The sequence below is a fragment of the Glycine max genome, chromosome 3 (genome assembly GCF_000004515.6).
Source record: "Glycine max cultivar Williams 82 chromosome 3, Glycine_max_v4.0, whole genome shotgun sequence".
NCBI classification, from domain to species: domain Eukaryota; kingdom Viridiplantae; phylum Streptophyta; class Magnoliopsida; order Fabales; family Fabaceae; genus Glycine; species Glycine max.
In genome coordinates this window covers 34454776-34476283 of record NC_016090.4, presented here as the reverse complement: position 1 = coordinate 34476283, position 21508 = coordinate 34454776, and the positions used below count along the sequence as shown (strand labels likewise).

The 21508-nt window shown below is 29.2% G+C and overlaps 2 protein-coding genes across 3 annotated transcripts; both read left to right on the top strand.

The window, feature by feature from the left end:
• The first annotated feature begins 2497 nt into the window (after positions 1–2497).
• On the top strand, positions 2498–4789 carry LOC100527254 (NAC and UBA-like domain containing protein). 2 transcript variants are annotated; one of them, NM_001250143.3, is made up of 4 exons: positions 2498–2628; positions 3221–3296; positions 3875–3996; positions 4094–4789. In NM_001250143.3, exons 1-4 carry the CDS (start codon positions 2569–2571, stop codon positions 4427–4429), a joined length of 594 nt encoding a protein of 197 aa, NP_001237072.2. In that variant the 5' UTR covers positions 2498–2568; the 3' UTR covers positions 4430–4789. The 2 variants fall into 2 exon arrangements, with proteins under 2 accessions (NP_001237072.2, NP_001349396.1); NM_001362467.2 differs by having other exon boundaries at positions 3872–3996.
• Positions 4790–6718: 1929 nt separating this feature from the next.
• Positions 6719–9045, top strand: LOC100500056 (uncharacterized). The gene is given in 4 exon segments (NM_001249288.2): positions 6719–6848; positions 7316–7403; positions 8345–8475; positions 8584–9045. Coding segments are annotated over 4 exon segments (612 nt in total). The 5' UTR covers positions 6719–6788; the 3' UTR covers positions 8917–9045.
• Positions 9046–21508: the final 12463 nt, after the last annotated feature.

Sequence of the window (21508 nt, the reverse complement as noted above, 5' to 3'; positions counted from 1 at the left end):
ATAAGAAGCAGATTCCCAAAATGCAGTTCCACTTCCACCTGCAAATAAATCTTAATATACAGTTTTTTTCTCAAAAGTATTTATGAATTAAATATAAGATTACAATATTATTTAATTAAATATACCTTCTTCATCTGTGTCAGATATATCATCGATATCTTCCTCCTCATCCAACGAGTCCTCAACATATGAATTAGATATCATGTAATCATCATCGTCAAAATCATCATCTAAATTTATTGCAAATCTTTGAACTTTTGATTCATTGTCAGCTATATTATTCCCACACGATAATAGTGAATTTGCCACATTCAACGTAGAAGCACCGGCAACATCTTCTTCAACACATAATTCAATGACACCCATTTCTTGTTGTTGTTGAAAACTTTCAATCATTGTTTCAACATCTTCATCGTCACAAATTTGCAATGCAATATATTTACCTGCAACTAAAAATCGACAAATCATAGTAGATATACTTTCATTTTTATCTAATTTTACCTTATCACGAATTCTTTTTTTTAACCCATCAAAAGTTACACTACGTTTAATTTGAATAGCCTTCTTAGGGCCTTCAAATCTGATGTCATCGTCACTTTGAAATATTCTTCCATTCAAATAAACCATAATAATAATCGAAGAACTCATTTTTATAATAAAACCTACAAAATAAATCAATAATGTCATCAATAATTTTCATTAACTATAATAACATAAAAAATAATACAAATTAATAAAAAATTAATAAATATATTACTGATTTTCACCCTATAGAAGAAAGATCAACAAAGTTGTAATATAGAGAGAAAGAAACTGGGAAAGATGTGGAATTGTACCAAAGAAAGAAAATTGGAGAGATGCACAAATGTAGCAGAAAGTGTGTCTCGTTTATATAGGCATGTATTGCGCCGGTAATAATGGCGCAATACGTTGTACTTAGCTAATTTCAGCAAAGGGTTGCTCCAACTGATATGCCACAACACCTTTTCAGCTGGTCACGCGCTGCCCAAAGCAATCAACCCTGTCTAAAAGTGGTTGCGCCATTGCATGTGTAGCAACTCATTGCGCAAAGTTTTTGGCACAACAAATTCATGCCACGTGTCAACTCCCGGTTGAGTTGCACCCCTGCCTTTGGCGCAATACAAATAAAAACAGATCCCCCCGGTAAATAGTTTCAAAACAGCCCCCTTTTGGTAAATAGTTTTTAAAAAGACACCAAACTAGTGCTTTTGCCATAAAAATGAAGAAAAAATAGAATGATGTGCAAAAAAATGAGTTAGATAGGTATTTGGAAGATGATGTTGAAGATGATCACTCTGAGTTTGACATTTTGAATTGGTGGAAATTGAAAATATCAAAATATTATATTCTTTCTTATGTGACTAGAGATATATTGGTCATTCTTGTATCTATTATATCATTTGAGTTTTGTATTTAGTACAAAGGGTAGAATTGTAGATTTATTTCATAGTTCCTTGACTCCCTCCTCTTGAAGCTCTCATTTGTGTTCAAAATTGGCATAGACCTGCTAAGCAAAATGTTAATAACTTGCAAGTTGAAATAAATAAAGCGGAAAAGATTGAATCATATGTGTAATCTCTTATTTCATTTTTTCGTATTTGTATAAAATTTTAGTTAATTTTTAAGCTAATTTTTAAAGTTGTTTGGTTTGACGTTAAATACTGCTAATATTGAGACTCCAAGTGTTAAAACTATAAACATTTGGCACTACTAGTGTTGGAACTTTTACTTTTAGCTATATTATTATTTGTTTCATCTTTTTTTTCATTGTTTTTCTGTTATATTTATAATATTAATGAATCATATTTTGTTCATTTGTTTCAACAAATTTTGTTGCAATAGTGCAAGGGATTAGTTTGTAGGTAATAATTGTGATTCAGACTATTATAGTAAATCTCATCGAAAAATATTTTATTTTAATTTGTATTAGTCTATTTTAGAATATTGTGTGATGATATTAAATGAATCAATTTTATTACTTTCAAACATTTGATAATATTGTGTTAATTGTATTGAATATTTGAATTAATCATGATATAAAATAATAATTCTAAGAAAAAATATCAAATTTAAATAAGTAATTCATTGACTCGAACCGAATCAAATTATTCATGAATGTATTGGGTTGGGTTGAGTTTTAAAAAAATTGTGAAAATCAATCTAAATTAAATCAATTAAATTTGATTAGGTTGAATTGTGAATTTGACACCAACCATCTCGCAAGCACCCCTAGTTTTATAATATTTTTTAATAAAGTTTATTCGATAAAAAAGGGTATTTAAAATTAAAATAATATGTAGGAATGACGCTGAAGGGTTTTTATTTGACGTGGCAAGTAGTAAGTAAGAAATGTAAGAGTCCTTCTACCGTACGAACCGCACCGAAAGAAAGTGACGGAACCAGGGTTAACGGGTTTTATTCGGGTCAACCCGAAATTAGAACTATAAAACCATAATTCTAGGGTTTTAGGTTCTTTGGTCGTGTGTTGTTGTATACTATAATAGCAGAATCGTGAGTAACAGCAGAGCAGAACACCGATAAATCGCTATGACTGCTCAGACCCAAGAGGAGCTTCTTGCGGCCGACCTTGAGCAACAAAAGATCCATGTATTAATTCACACCTTTATTCTCCCTTATTAGCTATTTTAATTTAATTGTGAAGTGATTTAGAATTAGGTTTAAAATTAATTCTATTCTGATTCAAGGTTTAAAAGTAATTTGGTTGTCTTTTAAAAAAAATAATTTGGCCTCAAGATTTTTTTTTTTTTTTTTTAAATTCAATGGCTGACTCTGGGTTGTTCATTAGAGTTTTGACTAGGATTGCAAAAGTTGAGATTTGGGAGTTGAGTGGAAATACCTGAATTCAATTCGTTTAATGTTGAACATTTTCTATGCAATTAGTTGGGAGGTTTCTGGGGGTTTATATGTTACAGCAATTTGTGTGAAAAACAAGTGTATGATTTTCAAATCAAAGATGGGAGAACAGCTCAACCTTTAGAAAAGAATGAACCCTTAGTTATGATCTGAAATTTAAACTTGTCATAAACTTAGTTGATTGATGGTTACACCTAATGATTACTATGTATTAGTTAAAATGTAGCCACAGAAGAACTTTTTTAACTCCACAGTCCACACATATTTAATGGCCTACTATTTGCTTTGTTGTCTAATATCCTGCACTTTTGAATATCTTTTGTAGGATGATGAGCCTGTAGTTGAGGATGATGATGAGGATGACGAAGATGACGACGATGAGGATGACGACAATGTTGAAGGTAAATTGGCAAATAAGATTAACTGGAGTGCCTTGGATGACATACCCACTTTCATTCTTGCATTTAGCAAATGTTTAGTAGCACTCGTCCAATACTTTGATTGGAATTTGTATACAGTACATAAAATGTACGTGATCGATATGATTGCATTTTTTTCACCCAATAATCAATCTTTTGTATATTTTTTTATAAAAAATATCAAGAAATTAGATCTTGAAAATTTTGGTCAATATTCTTCAATTTTAATTTCTTTTATCCAAAGGCCTTGCTTAGCATGGTGTTAATCATCATGGTTCACAAAGTTCGATATTGTTTTTGATTAAAGTTTTAATGTGGGGAATCTGAATATTTTCTACCTAAAATTAGTTGAGTGTTTTAATAAATCATGATGGTGTCGTAAATAGGTCGGGTGAAATTCACTGGCCTAAAAATCCATGCTAGAATAAATCATGCCTTTGTTTTGTACAACTGAGTTAATACTGCACTTTATTTCATGTTATTTTTACATGAATTGAAGTTAAAATGATGGATACAATTCAATCTCTGAGTAATTTGTATTCTATTTAAATGTCAAGAAGGTGATGCATCTGGTAGGTCCAAGCAGACCAGAAGCGAAAAGAAGAGTCGCAAGGCAATGCTCAAACTTGGAATGAAACCTGTCACAGGTGTCAGTCGTGTGACTGTTAAGAAGAGCAAAAATGTTAGCATTTGACATCTATTTATTTTGAAGAACTTTTCATTGTTTCATCTATTTCGTACTTGTCAATATTGAATTTATTTCTCCTTTGTTTGTTTAGATCCTGTTTGTTATATCAAAACCAGATGTTTTCAAGAGCCCGACTTCTGACACATACATTATATTCGGCGAAGCCAAGATTGAAGACTTGAGCTCACAGCTACAAACTCAGGCAGCAGAGCAATTCAAGGCTCCTAATGTGAGCAATGATGGATCGAAGCCTGAAACCTCTGCTGCTGCTGCTCAAGACGACGAGGATGTCGACGAGACTGGTGTAGATCCCAAGGATATAGAGCTGGTGATGACTCAAGCTGGTGTGTTGAGATCAAGAGCTGTTAAGGCTCTCAAAGCTGCCAATGGCGACATTGTTGCTGCCATTATGGAGCTAACTAATTGATGATGGTCAGATTTGGGATAATTTTAGAATTTGCAATGTGGAGCTACTTTTCTGTTAGTCAAAATTTTTGCTCTCCTTTGGTTTGAAAAGTGGTTTGCTAATTGTATCTTTGCTTCATTCTATTTTCTGTGTAATTGTCTGCATAGAAAGAAAAGACTGTAGACTCATTCTCTACAATTGTATGTTCACTGCCAAGAATGACAATCATAATTAGTATTCCTATTGGTTAGTAGAGTTTAAGCTTATGGTACTTCATTGTATGGCATATAAACAAGTGTGAGGTGTTCCTTCTGCACCGTGAGCACAATGACCAAAGTCACCAAACACAATCTTGAATGAGATATATGTACGATTACATGTCATTTTCTTGCTTTCAAATGCAGTTCAAATAATCTTTGCATACTGGACGGTGAATGGAATCTGGTGGCTGCATATCGACAATGGAAGCCCTGGGCCTTTCTCAGGAATTGAATCTGATAATTGAAGTTATCATTTGGTGCTTCATAAAGGTTGGAAAGTTTTTCATGAGGTCAGATAGACGGTGAAGGAGTATGGAGAATACTGTTTTACCGTCTATCTGGCCTCCTGCACGCCAATGCCAATAAGCTTTTCTGCTACTTGGTATCCTCTGATTTGCTCCCTTTATAGCCTCAGGAATTATTGCAAGGCTGTACTGCAAGGTAAGTTTGTGAATAGTGAAGACATTGAAATAGCATTGTTAAATACAACTAATATTTTTTACAAATCCATTAGAGTGATGGCTATTATATGACCAACAAAGTTTGACATAGGTTCCTTAAATATACTAATGATTTGTCAGTAAGAAAAATTATCAATTCTTCTTTGAGACATTTATTGCCGAGATTGTCAATAATTTGTAACTCTTTAGAGTTGTCACCTCTTTTGCATTGCCAATAAACAGAAGGGAGGAGGACACAAAATAGCAGTAAAAATGTAGCCGACCTGAATCAGTTCCTATTTATTGACATTCTTTTGTGAAACGTTCTATAGGAGTCAACTGGAAAATCCTATATCAATAAGTCAAATCAAACCAAGAGTTTCAATTTTCTGATTCAAACAACATGAACACAAAACAGAATTTTCTTATTACATCAAAGTCAAATTGAAATATCCTAATATAACCCCAAAAGTTTAGAATTCAAGCTAATAAATAAGAAAACAAAGATATTAGGGAGAGATAATGATGAGATAAACATTAGTCCTAAAATAAAGTATTTCTAAGACTTGAATTAACAATAACCCCATTAAAGTTCCTCTCCCCCTGCCGAAAAGATCCTGCTGATGGAGTGGGATTTTGAAAGGGAAAAGTGAGAAAGTGTGCGGAGGCAGAGAGGAAGGCGTGGAGCCTGAAGATGGAGATGAGGTCCACCTCAATGCAACAATATGTGATTTCTTTTTTTTTTATTTTTTTTATTTGATTTAATTAAAATAATAAAAATGACATGACAAACATTATTGTTTGGCCGTATAAAGTTCTACACTTATTGTGCACATTCATTTTTCTCATTTAAATTTATAAACTTGAATTCAATAAGTAAACATGAGATCCATCATGATTTTTAAGTGTGATCCACAATCACAATTACGATTAAAACATCACAAAGTTTAAAATCTCCACCGCTGCATTATGTAGTCTAATAGAAAATAACAGCAAAGTTTAATAAAATTTGAATTTAGTTTATATATTTTTTCGGTTGGCATTATTTTAAATACAACTATACAGTAGTATTTCACTACTATCATATTATATTAATAAACTAGATGACGTAGTTATAGAATAAAATTCTATCAATAATGTGTAAAAGAGTTTTACATTCAAGTGTAAATAAATTAAATTAATCAATCTATAAAAAAAAATTAATCAAACTCACCTCAAATGATTAATCAATTTTTATATATAAACTAGAATAATTATTTTGAACGAGACGTTTTGATTGTCATTCTTCAACAAGTGTTTTTAGTTTTTTTTTTCTTTAACAAATGGGCTTTTAGAGATTTTTTTCTCTATTTTTTTAATCTCTTTCAGTTTATTCTTTTTAATGTTTTTAATTTTAACTTGAATTTGATTTTCAATATATAAATTTTGATTATATAAAATGAACATTGCACAAATTACAATACTAATTATTTCTAATTATATGAACTGCATTTCAAAAAAGTTATATGAAGTTATGAACTGACAATGTGGTTTTTTTAACAAGAAAACGGATTTTAATCGGGTCAAACCAAATTGGGGTATATAAAGTCTGAGTGTTAGGGTTTTAGGTTGTTGGATGTGTTGGGGGATCCACTGTTGCAGAATCCAGTTTGTGACACCAAATCCAAATCACTATTCACTATGACTACTCAGACCCAAGAGGAGCTTCTTGCTCAACATCTCGAACAGCAAAAGATCCATGTAATCCACATTAAAAACTCTCCTTTTTTTTTTTTCCTTTTTTGCGTTTTTTTTTCCTTAATTTTGAATTGGATTCGAAAATACTTCAATTTAGTTTGATTATGTGCAAAAAAAAATCCTTCGGTTAACTATTTTAGGATTTGTAGCCTGTGGACTCTGAAGGACTAGTAGTAGTTGGTTACTGTTATGGGTTTTTTGTTTTGCATTTGATTCGAGAATGTTGAGGTTTTAGATAGCTTTGTATTTTCTATGCAGTTTTTTCATTAGAGATTCGATCAGTAACTTGAGACGTGGAAGAGAGTGTAAATTGCTAGGTTTTTTATTGGTTCAAGGTGAACTTTTTCTGTGCAATCAATTGAAAGGTTTCTGGGGATTCAGTGATTCATATGTAAAAAGAAGAGTTTAATTTTCAAACCAAAGTTAGTAGAAGAACAATTATAACATATATGCGTTAATATTTAATGTAGGATGATGAACCTGTCGTCGAGGATGATAATGATGAGGAAGAGGATGATGATGATGATGAGGATGACGAGGATGATGACCATGCCGACGGTAAGTTGGTAAATGAGATTAACTGAAGAGTGCTCATGAGCCATGACTTGCTCACTTTCATTCTTGTATTTGGCAAAGGTTTAGTAGCACTCCTTCGATAATTTGGTTGGAATTATATCGTCAGTGAAAATAGTATACATGGTTAATGAGATTAATTTGGCTTGTCCTAAGAAATGAGCTCTTGCCAATTTTAGTCAGTGCATCAATTTTGTTTCGTTTTATTTGGATCCGTGGCTTATGAGGTGCTAATAATCATGTTGTGCAAATAAGTTAAATACTGTTTTTTATTCAAACTTTTATCATCAAGAATTTGAATTTTTTTTTCTTCCTATATAGACTATAATAAGTTCTTTCATCTGTTTAGATTCAGAAATCACCACCAATATTAGTGTGATCATTCACATGATTTAATGATGCAAATTGAATTTTCAGGCACTGCAAATACACTAAGTTGTAGTTTGCCCATTTATACTTTTATTTTTTAAACTTATATACCAATACATATAAAGTGTATCACAATAATTTGATGAATTGTAGCATTTTATCGTATCATCAATGACTCATGTTCATTTTTAAAACACTGATTCTCTCATTTGATTTAAGATCTATATTTTATTTTAATTTTATACATTGTACAATTTTTAAATTTGTTCTGTGTCTTCGAGTTGTATCACTGTCCCATGTCATGTCTATACATTTCAGGATTGTTCTGTATTTTAGACTTGAGTTGAGAGTTGTAATATATCATGCCTATGTCACAAATAGGTTGGGTGGATGGATCTTTGTATCTGGTATCAGAATAAAAATGAACATGCGTGGAGATCATAACAAGTCTATGTTCTGTCTGAATGAGTTAATATTGTTATTTTCTTTCTGCATGAACTGAAGCCACATGGACAGATCCAATTCACAATCTTAGAGGAATTTGTGTTCTATTGCAGGACTAGAAGGTGATGCATCTGGTAGGTCCAAGCAGACCAGAAGTGAAAAGAAGAGTCGCAAGGCAATGCTTAAACTTGGAATGAAACCTGTAACAGGTGTCAGCCGAGTGACGGTCAAGAAGAGCAAGAATGTTAGTAGCATTTGACACGTCTTTTTAGCTTTTCACCACTCTTTTTTGCATTTGTCAGATTTATTTTGCTTTGGTAAAAATTGAAACTTTGGACTTTTGTTTGTTTAGATCCTGTTCGTCATCTCAAAACCAGACGTTTTCAAGAGTCCAACGTCTGACACGTACATTATATTTGGGGAAGCCAAGATTGAAGACTTGAGCTCACAGCTACAAACTCAGGCAGCAGAGCAATTCAAGGCTCCTAATTTGAGCAATGTTGGATCAAAGCCTGAATCTTCTGCTGTTGCTCAAGATGATGAGGAAGTGGATGAGGCTGGTGTAGATCCCAAGGACATAGAGTTGGTGATGACTCAAGCTGGCGTGTCAAGACCTAAAGCCGTTAAAGCTCTCAAGGCGGCCGGTGGTGACATTGTTGCTGCCATTATGGAGTTAACTAATTAATTGTCTGGTTTGTCTGAATTTTAGAATGTGTAGCTATTTTTCTTTGTTGATTGAAATTTTTGTTTTCCTTGAATTTGAAATACTGGTTTCAGTGGTTTGTCAATTGTCTGTAATTGTTTGCACGGAAAGAAAAAGACTGTAGACTCATTTGCAACCCAGTTTCGATCTTGAGTGAGAAACATATGATTACACACCATTTGTCTTGCTATTATTTAAGACAAGACTTGGATGACAAAACCTATCACATCTTCTTCATATCATCTTGGTTGCTGTTATTTAGGACTTCAAATTTTGAAAGTAATGTGAGCAATTTAAACAAAGCAAAAATAAAATTGATACTTCATGCTTATCTTGTACACAAATTAATATACTTCTAGGATGTTTATTGTAGTTGAGGGTTTACTGGCTAATGAGCTTCTGGTTTGCTACTACTTTGTCTTTGTACTTAATCCTTCTTCTGTGATATGCTATTAGAGAAGTTGCTAAAGAAACTGATTTTGTTTCCACTATGGCAAGAACGTCATTGAAGGAATGCTTTCCATTTTTTTGTAATTTATTTTTGATAATTTTGTCTTATCTTTTGCAAAGTGTGTTGCAATATCCCTATGTATCTGTTTTCCTATTAGACGTCTTGTTCTAATTTCCTGTATGGTCACTACTATATATTGAAATTGAAAAATGTGCAACAGGACACGAGAACTTACGTTGAAACAATTGAAAAATGTGCACTGCTGCCACTGGAGTACTTTCTCAATTCATACGTCTGCTTAAAATTAAAAAAAAAAAATTATTACAACTCTTATGTGAAGGCTTGGCTGGAGCGGGTTTAGTGATTGCATTTGCAATGAAAATCCGGCAATGGGTATATAAACCTTTTTGTTATGGGCCCATGTCCATTCATGACTGTTGGAATATTTTGTGTTTACAACTGAGAACCACGTATTTATTAGAATGTGAATAATTAGTACTAAGTTGCAGATAATCTTGGATTCTTTGCTATAATGTTTCACCTTAACGTTTTCGAGAAGGTTAAAAGGAGTTTATAAATAAAAAAATCAACCTGGAATATTTTTGGCTAAACGATTGCCTGTAGGTAATACAAAGAACATGAAGAACTTTATACTAGTTCATATCTACTATCAAAAGTATGTCTTTACGATTGTTTCTTCAAGTAAGTATCTCAATTATTCTTTGAATCAAAGCCTCTATAAGCTTCCATCTGAATCACTAAGAATTTTTATTAGAGATAAATCTTACAATCTTATTGTCCTATCATATGGATACACAATTTAAGTAAAGGATTTTTCTTATAAAGAGGTTTAAAGAAAACTTAAAAAATATTATAAAGTTTAGTAGTGTTTTCTCTCTTTCTTGTGCAAAGATCTCCATTATATATATTATATATAGGCCGTCTTCAAGAAATAACTCTTGTCTCACAATTGTTCCTCTTGCTTCTTCTATGTCCCTTTGTTTGAGATCTTCTTAGAGAGAACAAGGTCATTGGGTTCATTTAACGTAACATTAAATATATTTCACCAATTAGTTACTTTGATATGATAAAATATAAGATAAATAGCTATTTTTATCTTTAATTGTGTAGAATCCTAACAAATTCATCCTTGAAAGATAAAAATTTTAATTTTAGTCTTTGAAAGTGAAAAAAGTGTGATAAATTTATCTGTCCATTAGTTTTCGTTCGTTACTGTTAATGAAAATATCTGCGTAACACATTTAAAGATAAATTTGTCAACGCTCTACACATTCAGAGACAAAAATAGTTATTTATCTAAAATATAATTTAATTTTTATCTTTTCTCCTTTTTTAATCGTTGCAAGCATAACATTACAATAAATACTTAAAAAAAATAGAAAAACAAACATAAGTTAGAACAAACATAATAATAAACATAATATTGATTAATACACATAATTTGTTTATTGCTATGAAATTTTTAATGTGACAATACCTTACCCAAAATATGAAATTCAAACAAAAATACACAACCATTAAATTAATCCTTACAAAAAAAAAAATTCAACTTGAGTTTGTCACTACCTAATGTTATCAGAGTAGAAATTTCAAGAAACAAACATAGTATATTTTTAATCAATATTATTTTTGTTCTAACTTAAGCTTGTTTTTATTTTTTTTAAAATATTTATTGTAATGTTATACTTAGAACGACTAAAAAAGGAGAAAGATGAAGATTAAATTATATTTTAGGTAAATAGTCATTTTTGTCCCTAAATGTGTAGAACGTTAACAAATTCATCCTAAATGTGTCACGTATGCTCTTTCATCAATAATAACGGACGGAAGTAAACAAATAGATGAATTTGTTGTACTTTTTTTACTTTTGAAAACTAAAAGTTGAATTTTCACCTTTCGGGACAAATTTATCAACACTTTATACATTCATAGATGAAAATGACTATCTAGTCTAAAATATATAACGACTTATATCCCCTTACTCTCATAGGATCTCTTGTTGCAGTGAGCAAATAACTCTTTTGTTTAGATACATAATTGGCACTCTCCTTCTTCTAGCTTGGCATGCCTTTTAAGAGATTACTTGATCATTTTTTCGTTGATATCTCTTTTGAAACTTCTAAGGTGTTCTTCGAAAAATATAAGTGTGTTAATCAAGATTCTGATATACACACAGATTATAAAAACAAAGATGAGATCAATATAAAATATTAAAAACACGTTTCAATTGTCTAATCATAAGACAATACAAAAGCATCCAGTGTCTTTCCTCATACTATCGTGGTTGCTTTTATCTTTATAAAAACTTAGTCCTTTTTTTTGGAAGGCTATAAAAACTTAGTCCTTTATTTGTTACAAGTCAAAATACATTGAGGATGCCAATTTGTCCTATGTTTTAACACCCCTCCCCTTAATTATGTGTTTCTTTTTGTTACATGTATCAAACTATTACACTAACTCATTAAGATTCAGAGTGATATGGTTGAAGTAATATTTATAAAGTCTTATATTACATCCTCATTGTCATCGTTGTAAAACAAAAAAAACTACTACCCCTTTCATTTCTCATCTTCTATAACATTAATCTTATAAATTACTTTAGATTAATTCTACATCAAATTATCTTTCAAAAACTACACTATTGTCCCTTTATGCTATATTTTAACTTGTCTAGCTAATTTTGTTCCAAAAAGGTGAAAACCTATCTAGCTAGTTTATCCTGTTCGATTTACTCAATTCTGTACCCAAAAAGTGAGGACAAGAAGATTCCATTTAAAAAGAAATAAAAATATCTTGCTGGAAAAGAAACCAGATTTTGAGGATGATAGATACTGGCTCTCATTTTGTTTTGCTTTTTTTTGTGCTTTATTTGTATTTACATATCCCTTCCTTCACTCGAACGCATGCCACATGACATTATTAACATCAACCTTTTTATCTTCACCCAATTGGCTTTTATTCAAAACAATAGAAAGCTTTTCTAATAACTTGTATCATATCCTTTCATCTTGTCACTTTTTTTGGCTCTTCTTTTTTCTTCACCCGGACCATTAACAAACGCCACACAAAAGTGGAGGTATTAGGAAAAAAAAATTGCTCTATCCTTAAACTATTTCCATTTCTAAATTTGTGATATACCATAATCTTGAATAGACTGGTCTATCAAACCTGGGTTACATTTTGAAGTTGGACCAGCTAGGGTACAGATATTGTGTCTAGTCAATATGAACCTTTGAAATTAACAGAGAAACTAAAGTATACCCAGTTGTGGCCCAAAACTTGGTTTCTATCAACCAATAAAAAGAAATAAACTAATACAAAAGATAAAGAGATAAGTTCTTAAATTCTTTGGTTGATGATTAGCTCATCCAGAAAAAAATTATTTTCAGTAGAGTTTCTGCGACATTGCGAGCTAGCTGTTGTCATTGTCAAGGTGTTATGCTGGGATGCTTTTGACTCTCTGAAAGTGTTTGACAATAGGGAAGTTTCTATTTATTCAATAATGACACTCTCATAAATCAATTCTACAAATATACATTCCTGAAAGCGTGTGAAAGGAAGAAATTAAATATGTAAAAAGCATTTATTTTTCATAGAAGAAATTTTTTGAAAGAGTGATTAAACTAATTATTTAAAGATATACATGACATTAAATTGGCTCTTTGCAAGACCAATAAATTTGGTTGAATGATATTGACATCTTGTTTCTTTAAATAAAATTTTAGATTTGAGTTTTGTAGATAAAAAATAAATGTAATTGAAAAGGAATATCACACTAAAAATGATCCGTCAATTCTTCACGAAAATTAATCATTAATATAATTGGTGAATATTTTGTATCAATATTATGATGATCTAAATTTTTTAATCATTTTCATATTTGATAATTAATTTAATGTTTAAAATAAATATGAATAATTTTTAAATTAAATGTAATTTAAAATATCATTCGATTTGTATGAATAAAAAAAAATTAAATGACTAATTTAATACTATATATTTTGATCATTTTTCTTGGTTACGTATAATAATTTTGATATAAGTAATTAGTCAAATTTTGTACACATTCGTTAGGCCCTGCCCTAAAGATTTTTTATCTGAACTAGTTTCTGTAGAGGTCTACTGGATGAACACTACAAAAAAATCTAATTGAAAAGAAAAAAAATAAAAAATTGGATGTTTTATTTTATTTTTTTGTTGGTATTTGGCTGTTTTATTATTGTCCTAGAAAAATGAGTACTTTTGACGGAATCTAATATGTTTAATTAATAAGATCCTTATGCCTAAGTTTATGTACATGTTGCCAAAGATGTTGTACTTTTAATACCGATCTAATGTATGTGAGAAGCATTTGATGTACGATTTTAAGCCTTTATGTTTCTTTTATAACCATCAATACAAGAAAACAAAATTGATGTACATAAATGCGTGTAATAAACCGACGGTAAATCTTTCTATCACCAAAAGTCTTCACTAAGGAATTGAAAATAAAGCCTAAGTCACTCTACCATTCCTTAAGTTACTTCTTATCTATCTCACTATGCTAAGAAATTATTAAATTAAGATTTCAATTCAACTTGACCCTTATGAATCAACCTATCCTGATGATAACGTTATCCAACTACAAATCCAGGTGGACATTTTTTGTTTCAATCAAACATAAGGATGTGCGTGGTTAAGCAAAATTTTTTGATCGTATTATTGATTCAACCCAATTAAGAAATTAACCAACCCCTCTCTTGTCCCGTTGCATATTTCCAAATCCAAATTAAATAAGAAATCAATTAATTAAACCTTCTCCAATTTATTGTGCTAAGAATAAGACATCATGCATCGATCAACAGGTCAAGCCAAGCACGTTAAAACAGCTAGCAAGAATGAAATTGATAGATGGAGGACGCGAAAACACATCCTTTTCTATCTCTGTCACGACTTAATGAAGTTGACATGGTCGGTAACGTCCAAACAGAGAGTTAAGATAAGTAGATCTTGAACGTGGCTCCAATGGAGAAGGGGTAGGACATGGCCACATGGGAGAGTCATTAGGGCTAGGTTTCCTATACGTGCTTCCCAAAAGTGTAATATTTTAATGCCGTGTTTGTTTCGGTTTCTCTCTTTGTTTTGTTCTATGGTTATTATCAAGTCAATGCGTGACCCACAGAAATCTTATGATCTATGCCGGGTTTAATTTTATAAAGCTTGTTTAATAATTTGGTGGTTCCTAGTTGCTATCTTCAGAAATTATATTTTGAAAATTATAGAAATTGCTCCTATAAAAATTTTGGTCAATCGGATTAAATAGTGGAAAATATGGTATTTAGTTAAGTCAAACATCGGATTCTTTATATCATATTTTATATACGATTTCGTTAATTTATAGGAAATGTTTGTTTTAGGGGATGGTATTTCATTTTTAGGAATGTTATTTCTAGAAATATTAGATAAAAATTGTATTTTTGGGTATTTTAAGAAAAATACATTTGTTTAATTATTAAAATTGGTTCATAATCTTTTTTATATTCCTAGGAATATTTTAAAAAATGTGTTTGGTTCAAGTTATTTTTTTTCCAGGAATGAATGCTATATTACTAAAATAACCTTGTTATATTAAAAAACTTATTATATACACCTACACAACTTGACATGAGACTAAACAATGTAATTTGCAAATAACAATAGACAATCTTATAAATTTTTCCAATAAATTTCTTAATCACATCTCACTATTAAAAAAATTAACACAACACCAAAATATCCCCTTCAATCTTGTAAAGAACAAGTAACACAAAAAGATATGTATAACAAAACTTTAACCACACTCAAGTAAATAAAAAACAAAATCGATAAATTATCTCCATATCAATAATTAATTTTCAAAAACAATTATAACATACTTGTCTTCTGTCTTCAAATTCAGGCCATCTGTTATCAAAATTGAATTGCAGAATCTAAAATAATAACCTATGACATTGAGGATATAATAAAAATTTTACATAATTAATATGATTATCACCCATAAGAATCCATATTCCTATCCCTTTTCACAGGAATCATCTGAATATAAAATCAACATAAATATGGGCATTTCACTTTTTCTAGAATAAAAGATACTTAGGATATTTTTTTATTACCTTCAAAACAAGCGTGTGGTGTGTGCCTATTAGCAAGCCCATATATCTATATCTATCTATCTATATATATGAGATATCTACTTATTCCAAGAGTAATTCTTTAAAAGTTATTTATCATTCTCATCATTCATTTTTTTGAGATTTAATGATTAAAATTAATTACTTATTATGACTATTAGATTTTAAGAAAATAAATTATGAGTATAAAGAGTTACTCTTGAAGTAAGTTGATCCCTCCTCTTTATAAATATATGTTCTAATTTATAACATAAGAGTGAATGTTTATAAACCAATTTCAATAGAACTTTGCAATTGGCAATAAGGTCTCATAGTTGTTAAGCAAATGTTTTATTATTAGGAAGGAACTAAATAAATGTTGAGAATTGAAGAGCTTATGTTATTTGTTGTGTAATAATACGATTGAAGGTAGTGTTTGTAGGTCAGAATGATTAAAGGAGGTTCAAAGATAATAATTACCAAAGCCGAAGGGCTAACATAATGGTGTAAGATTTCATTGTATTCATATGAGTGAGAGTAATTTATTTAACGGTAAAATCCGTGTTCGATTTCTACCGTATGCAAAATTTCCTTGTGCTACCAACAATCACATACTACAAGAGAAATTAGTCTCTGACCCAGTGAGTTGAAGAACATTTATAGTCTTTGACCTAGAAAAAAAATAATAAGTACCAATTTTTTTTTTATCATTTTTTTCATGTTTTGTTCTCATATTTTGACAATGTTACACATTTTTTTTCCTCATATTTTCTTAATGTTGCACATTATACCCTCATATTTTTATAATGTTGTGCCTTTTGCTAGCTCCTAATAACATGTGATTATGTAAGTGTCATATCTTCACCATTAAGAAATATACTTGCACTAGGAGAAGTGTAAATATAACTACGTACATAATGTAGTTAATCATTTATGAAATAAGATTTTTTTTGTTAGATAAGATTATTTTATTGTGAAAATTGGTAATTTAAAAAAAATGTGTAGATGACCTTAAATGATTAATCATATTATATTTTATGAAATATTTGATAGTTTGCTCATAAAAATTAGTAGAAGTTTGTACCGTATGCTTTATAACAGTTTAACTTTCAGTTGAATAAACAATTGAAACATGCTTCTGTAAACAAAAAAAAAACATAAGAAACATACAAATTCTTAAGATAATAATTTACAAGCTAAGGAGTGATTATATGCTCCTAAACTAGCCTACGATAAGTTAAACAATGAACAATAAACTTGGTTTTATTTTTGAAATGGAAAATAAATTTTATTGAATCGATGTAATCCAAACCTAGCACAAGTGGTGCCTGATTTGGGTACAACTTTTAGATCACATGAACCTCGCTCACATATATGTAGTGTAACCACATGAAGAGACACATTATCTATTTCCCATCATATCATCAAAAGTGTATGGCGAACTCCCTATTATAATCCCTATCTATATAATATTGAAAGCATCTTTTGATTCTTAGTTTTGTTTCATTATTAGATTGTAAAAATGATTAATATAATATTATTTGTTCACAAGAATATAATACCATGCATATAAATGTATATATTTCACAGTCAAATGAGTTGCTAAGTGTCAACTTTTAATTGATTATGGGGATTTTTTTTTCTATTTCTTCAAGAGGAGTTAACATTATTGATTTGAAATCATTTATTCTCATATTGTTTAGAATCCATTTGTCGAACAACTAGTGGGGTTTTTAATCTCAATTTTTTTAAAATTATAGCATACATAACATATTATATATATATATATATATATATATATATATATGAGAAAAAAAGTGATGCAATAAGGTAAACTTTAGTCCTCCAATGACAAAAAACTTATGAAGATAAAGGAAAGAAAGAAAAACAGGATTTAAAAATGTTCCATGGAGACCAGAACGATTCAATACAGGTGTGAGAGGGGAAGATAAATGACTCATGGGAATTTATGATTTGTTGAGAGATTAGAGACAGAGATAAATGAATGTATGAGTTTAATATTAATTATTTTAATTTATTTCAAAATTAAATACTAAATTAATATAACATTCCTACCTAAATCAATTGGTTGAAATTTTTGCCTTAAATTTTTATGTAGGTTGTTAACGCACCACACTTCAAATTAGGCGTGAATATATTAGCAAATCCTATGTATAATGGTTAAATATTTTTGTATTTTAGTCTCTTTTTGTTGAGAATTTTTTTAGTATAAATAGTTAATTATTTTGGATGTAATAGTTTATTTTCTTAATATATAAACTTATCATCGATCTTAAGAATTTGTGTTTGGGCTATGATCAGCTTTTGTGTTTCACCTCTGTTTCATATTTAAGCTTCTTCTGCCTCGACGTTTGGAAATACAACTAACTTGAATACTTGTAGCAGAATGGCTATTATGCTTATTCTGCCTCGCCTGGGAATACTCAACTTGAATACTTGTAGTAAGGAATGATGGCTTCCAATATGAAGTTAACGTTATCGCATCAAGGAAATACTAATTTTTCATTACCTATATTCTTATACATCACAGAGAGATTTTTATGGAGGAAAAAAATTATATTAATGAATGATGTTAAATTTGGTTTTTTTGGTATATTGATGAGGTTGTGTTAATTTATGGATGATGTTTTGAAATTGTTTCCTTTTATTGCACTTAATGTTATGTATGTTTTTGATTGACTTTAATACTCTCTTTGTTTATGTACATAAGACTGAGAGTAAAATTTTTTGGCTAATAAAAAACCTAATGTGTTGTTGTCTATGGTCTTTGGTGAGAAATTGAAATTGGAAATTGTTTCTTTGGTAATGCCCTACTACTTAATTTCTTAAAGTTACTAAGACAAAAGTTAACATTTTTAGTATTGAAATATAAAGTATTTTTATTCTCTAACTTTCAAGGGGAGTAATAAAGTCATTAAAATTAACCGTCAATTAAATGAAAATAACATTAAATAAAGTAAAATTAATAGATTTTTTTTTTATTTGAGGCAAAAAAATATGTTTTTTTCTTATATTTGATAATGTACTTCTAGAAAAACAATCATAATTATTGTGTGAATCTTTTAAAAAATGAGTATATATTAGCCAAACCTCCTGCCATTCTTATTGTTATTATTTGCAAAATATATTAAGGTTAAAATATGTTTCTTTATAGTAATTTAGATAAAATTTTTAATATGATTTTTGTTCTCTTGAAATATTTTTTTTTGTTGTGATAAGATTTTCACATTTAAACCCACGAGTGCATGATTTTTTACATCAGTTGTATGCATAATTAATGAAAAAATATATATCATATTTTATATTGGTTATATTTATAATTGAGATAAAAAGTCATCATTATTAATTTAGATTTACTCGCACTTATATCTGGACAAAAAATTATACATTTTAGTTTTGTAAAGAAAAAAATATACTTAAAACAAAATTTTACAGCAATAAATTCTAAATGTTTTTATATTTATGAAAAAAATATATTATTCATATATTAATAAGTAAAGTATCTTTATAAATTAGAGTTTGTGTATATACCGTCTAAATAATCAAGAAACACGGTTGAGAAATGACCAACTACTCTCTTTAATCCATTCTACTAGCCATTGATTTCAGTGTGAAAAAAGAAGAAGTAAGCATTAACTCATACTAGTAAAGTATCTAAGTTAACGAAAATCAAATTGAGAAACTCTAATGGCATGGCAAAGCATCAAATTAATAATCAGAAAAATAATTCCTGGATGAAAAAGAAAAAGAGAAATGTGAACAAGAGTAAGAGTAGGGTTAGGGTGTAGGGACATATGAGACAGATACCAAAGCGACATAATCCCATTTGTTACCATTAACGAAGCATTCTGCGTGTGGACCCGTGCTGGTGTCTGCTTCTAGGAGGGAATCCTTTTGCCCTTTAATAATGTTCACCTTTGGGGCTCAACTACCCAATATGCCCACATATCACTTTTCATGCTTTTATGTTTACATTTTAGCACAATTTGTACGTTTCACCATTAATCTATTTTATTTTTAGAAAAATTACAAAAGAAAATCGTCTCCCCAAATTATCATTCCATTCTTCGAGTCTTTTTTCTTTTTCTTCCGACCAATACTATCTTTATTCTATATACGTAAGTTTAATAATTTTGTATGATCCATTATTCCATTTATTTTTGTATAATAGTTTGTATCTTTATTTTTAAAAATAGGATATTTTTCTTTCTGTGATCACATTTCTATGCAGCCGCGTCTCATTTTTATTTTGTAGAACGTGTCTTTTCAACTTTAATGTAAAATTAAATTAGTTTCCTCTCTTTAATTAATTATTTATTCTGAATACATTTCTAATTTATTTATCAACGTATTTTTATTTTTTTAATTAATTTATTTAATGCCCTGATTTTTTAAATTAAAATTAGACATGAAAAAATATTTGCAAAACATTTTTTTAATTAAATTGATTTTTTTATAATCTTAAAATTTTTATTTTTTAAACACTAAGGTTATTTTATCTTATTTTTAAAAAATAATATTTTCTTAAATATTTTTATATTTTGCTTACATTTCAGAATATCCTACTTTCTAGTTACCCAAGAAATGAGTGGGGTCCAAGTTTCAAAATACTGTGTCAGAGTACTTATAAAATATTCGAACGAGCTATGCATCACCCCATACAGGTAGCAGTGATAAGGCCAATTAGGTAATTGTCTTAGGCCTCTCACCAAGTTTTTAATTTTATATATATTTATAAAATTTAAATTTAAATTATCAGGTAATATATTTTATTTTATTATTTATTATTATTTTTTTAGTAAAATTATAAAATTTTAATATATGTATACACATAGATATATTATAAATCATTTGAAAACTATTGAAATATTAATTTCCATTTACTTTAAATTAAAAAACTCATATTAAAATTAATATAGTGATTAAATTTTATATTAAAAAATAGGATGTATATTTTGATGAAAATGAGAGTAGTGAGATTACATATTTTTTTATTGTAAAATATAAAATTACTTTCTAAATCATAATAATTGAGAATTGTAAAAGAAAGTGAATTAAAAAAATATATTATATTTATCTTAAACTAAATTTAAATTTTAGTGAACATTAATTTGATATTATTAGTCTTAGCTTTTCTCTCTAAATTAAAGGTATTAAAAGAAATACTAACAGAAAAATTAATATTTTATTAAAAATATTAAAGTATATTAAAAAATTAATCCTTTTTATATACATCTAATGTTATAAAATACTATTAATAATACTTTGCAAATGTTGTCATTGTAAAAAAAATATTCAAAATTAATTTTTTCTAAATTCAATTTGAGGTCATTTATATATATATTGTAAGATAGAGTAAAATAAATTATTATTGAATGAAATGTGAAAATATTACTTAAATATTAAATTTTAATTAACATTTTTTTTATCAAAAAAAAAACTCACGTACAAAATTTGTCTAAACTCAAAAAAATATATAAACACAGTACTAGTCCTGGCATATAGTCTGCATGCATTTGCCCCACACTCATAAGTCATAACTCATCATAAGCCATTAGGCATATTTTTTAACACTGTTGTGGTGTCTTCTTCCCACGTACGACGCCGTGATAGGTCAAGATATTATATATGGACACATATTTTAATTAGTATTTAGTAGTAGTACTCTTTTCACGTGGTAGTGGCCACTGCCCAGGGATTATTTGAATATGATTTTTAGCTATAAAAAGATGCAATCAAGTATTCAATAGAATCACCTTCGGTTCCAAAAGAACTGCACGGTGATGCAGATTCATATAATGGTGTAAAAAAGTTTAACTTATACTATTTTATTTTGTAATTTAACTTGTAAAATTCATTTTTAATTATTGGAATTCAAGCAGTTGAAAATTCAGGTGCAGACAATGAGTATATCATCATACCAATACGTGGAGAAGTATGACTTAGACTAAGA

What these genes read in the sequence shown, in the direction of transcription:
- LOC100527254 (NM_001362467.2), top strand. Translation starts at nt 2,569, where the DNA reads ATGACTGCTCAGACCCAAGAGGAGCTTCTTGCGGCCGACCTTGAGCAA. An exon ending in GGATGACGACAATGTTGAAG is followed by an intron (nt 3,297 to 3,871) that starts GTAAATTGGCAA and finishes TTAAATGTCAAG; the next exon opens with AAGGTGATGCATCTGGTAGG. An exon ending in CTGTTAAGAAGAGCAAAAAT is followed by an intron (nt 3,997 to 4,093) that starts GTTAGCATTTGA and finishes TTGTTTGTTTAG; the next exon opens with ATCCTGTTTGTTATATCAAA.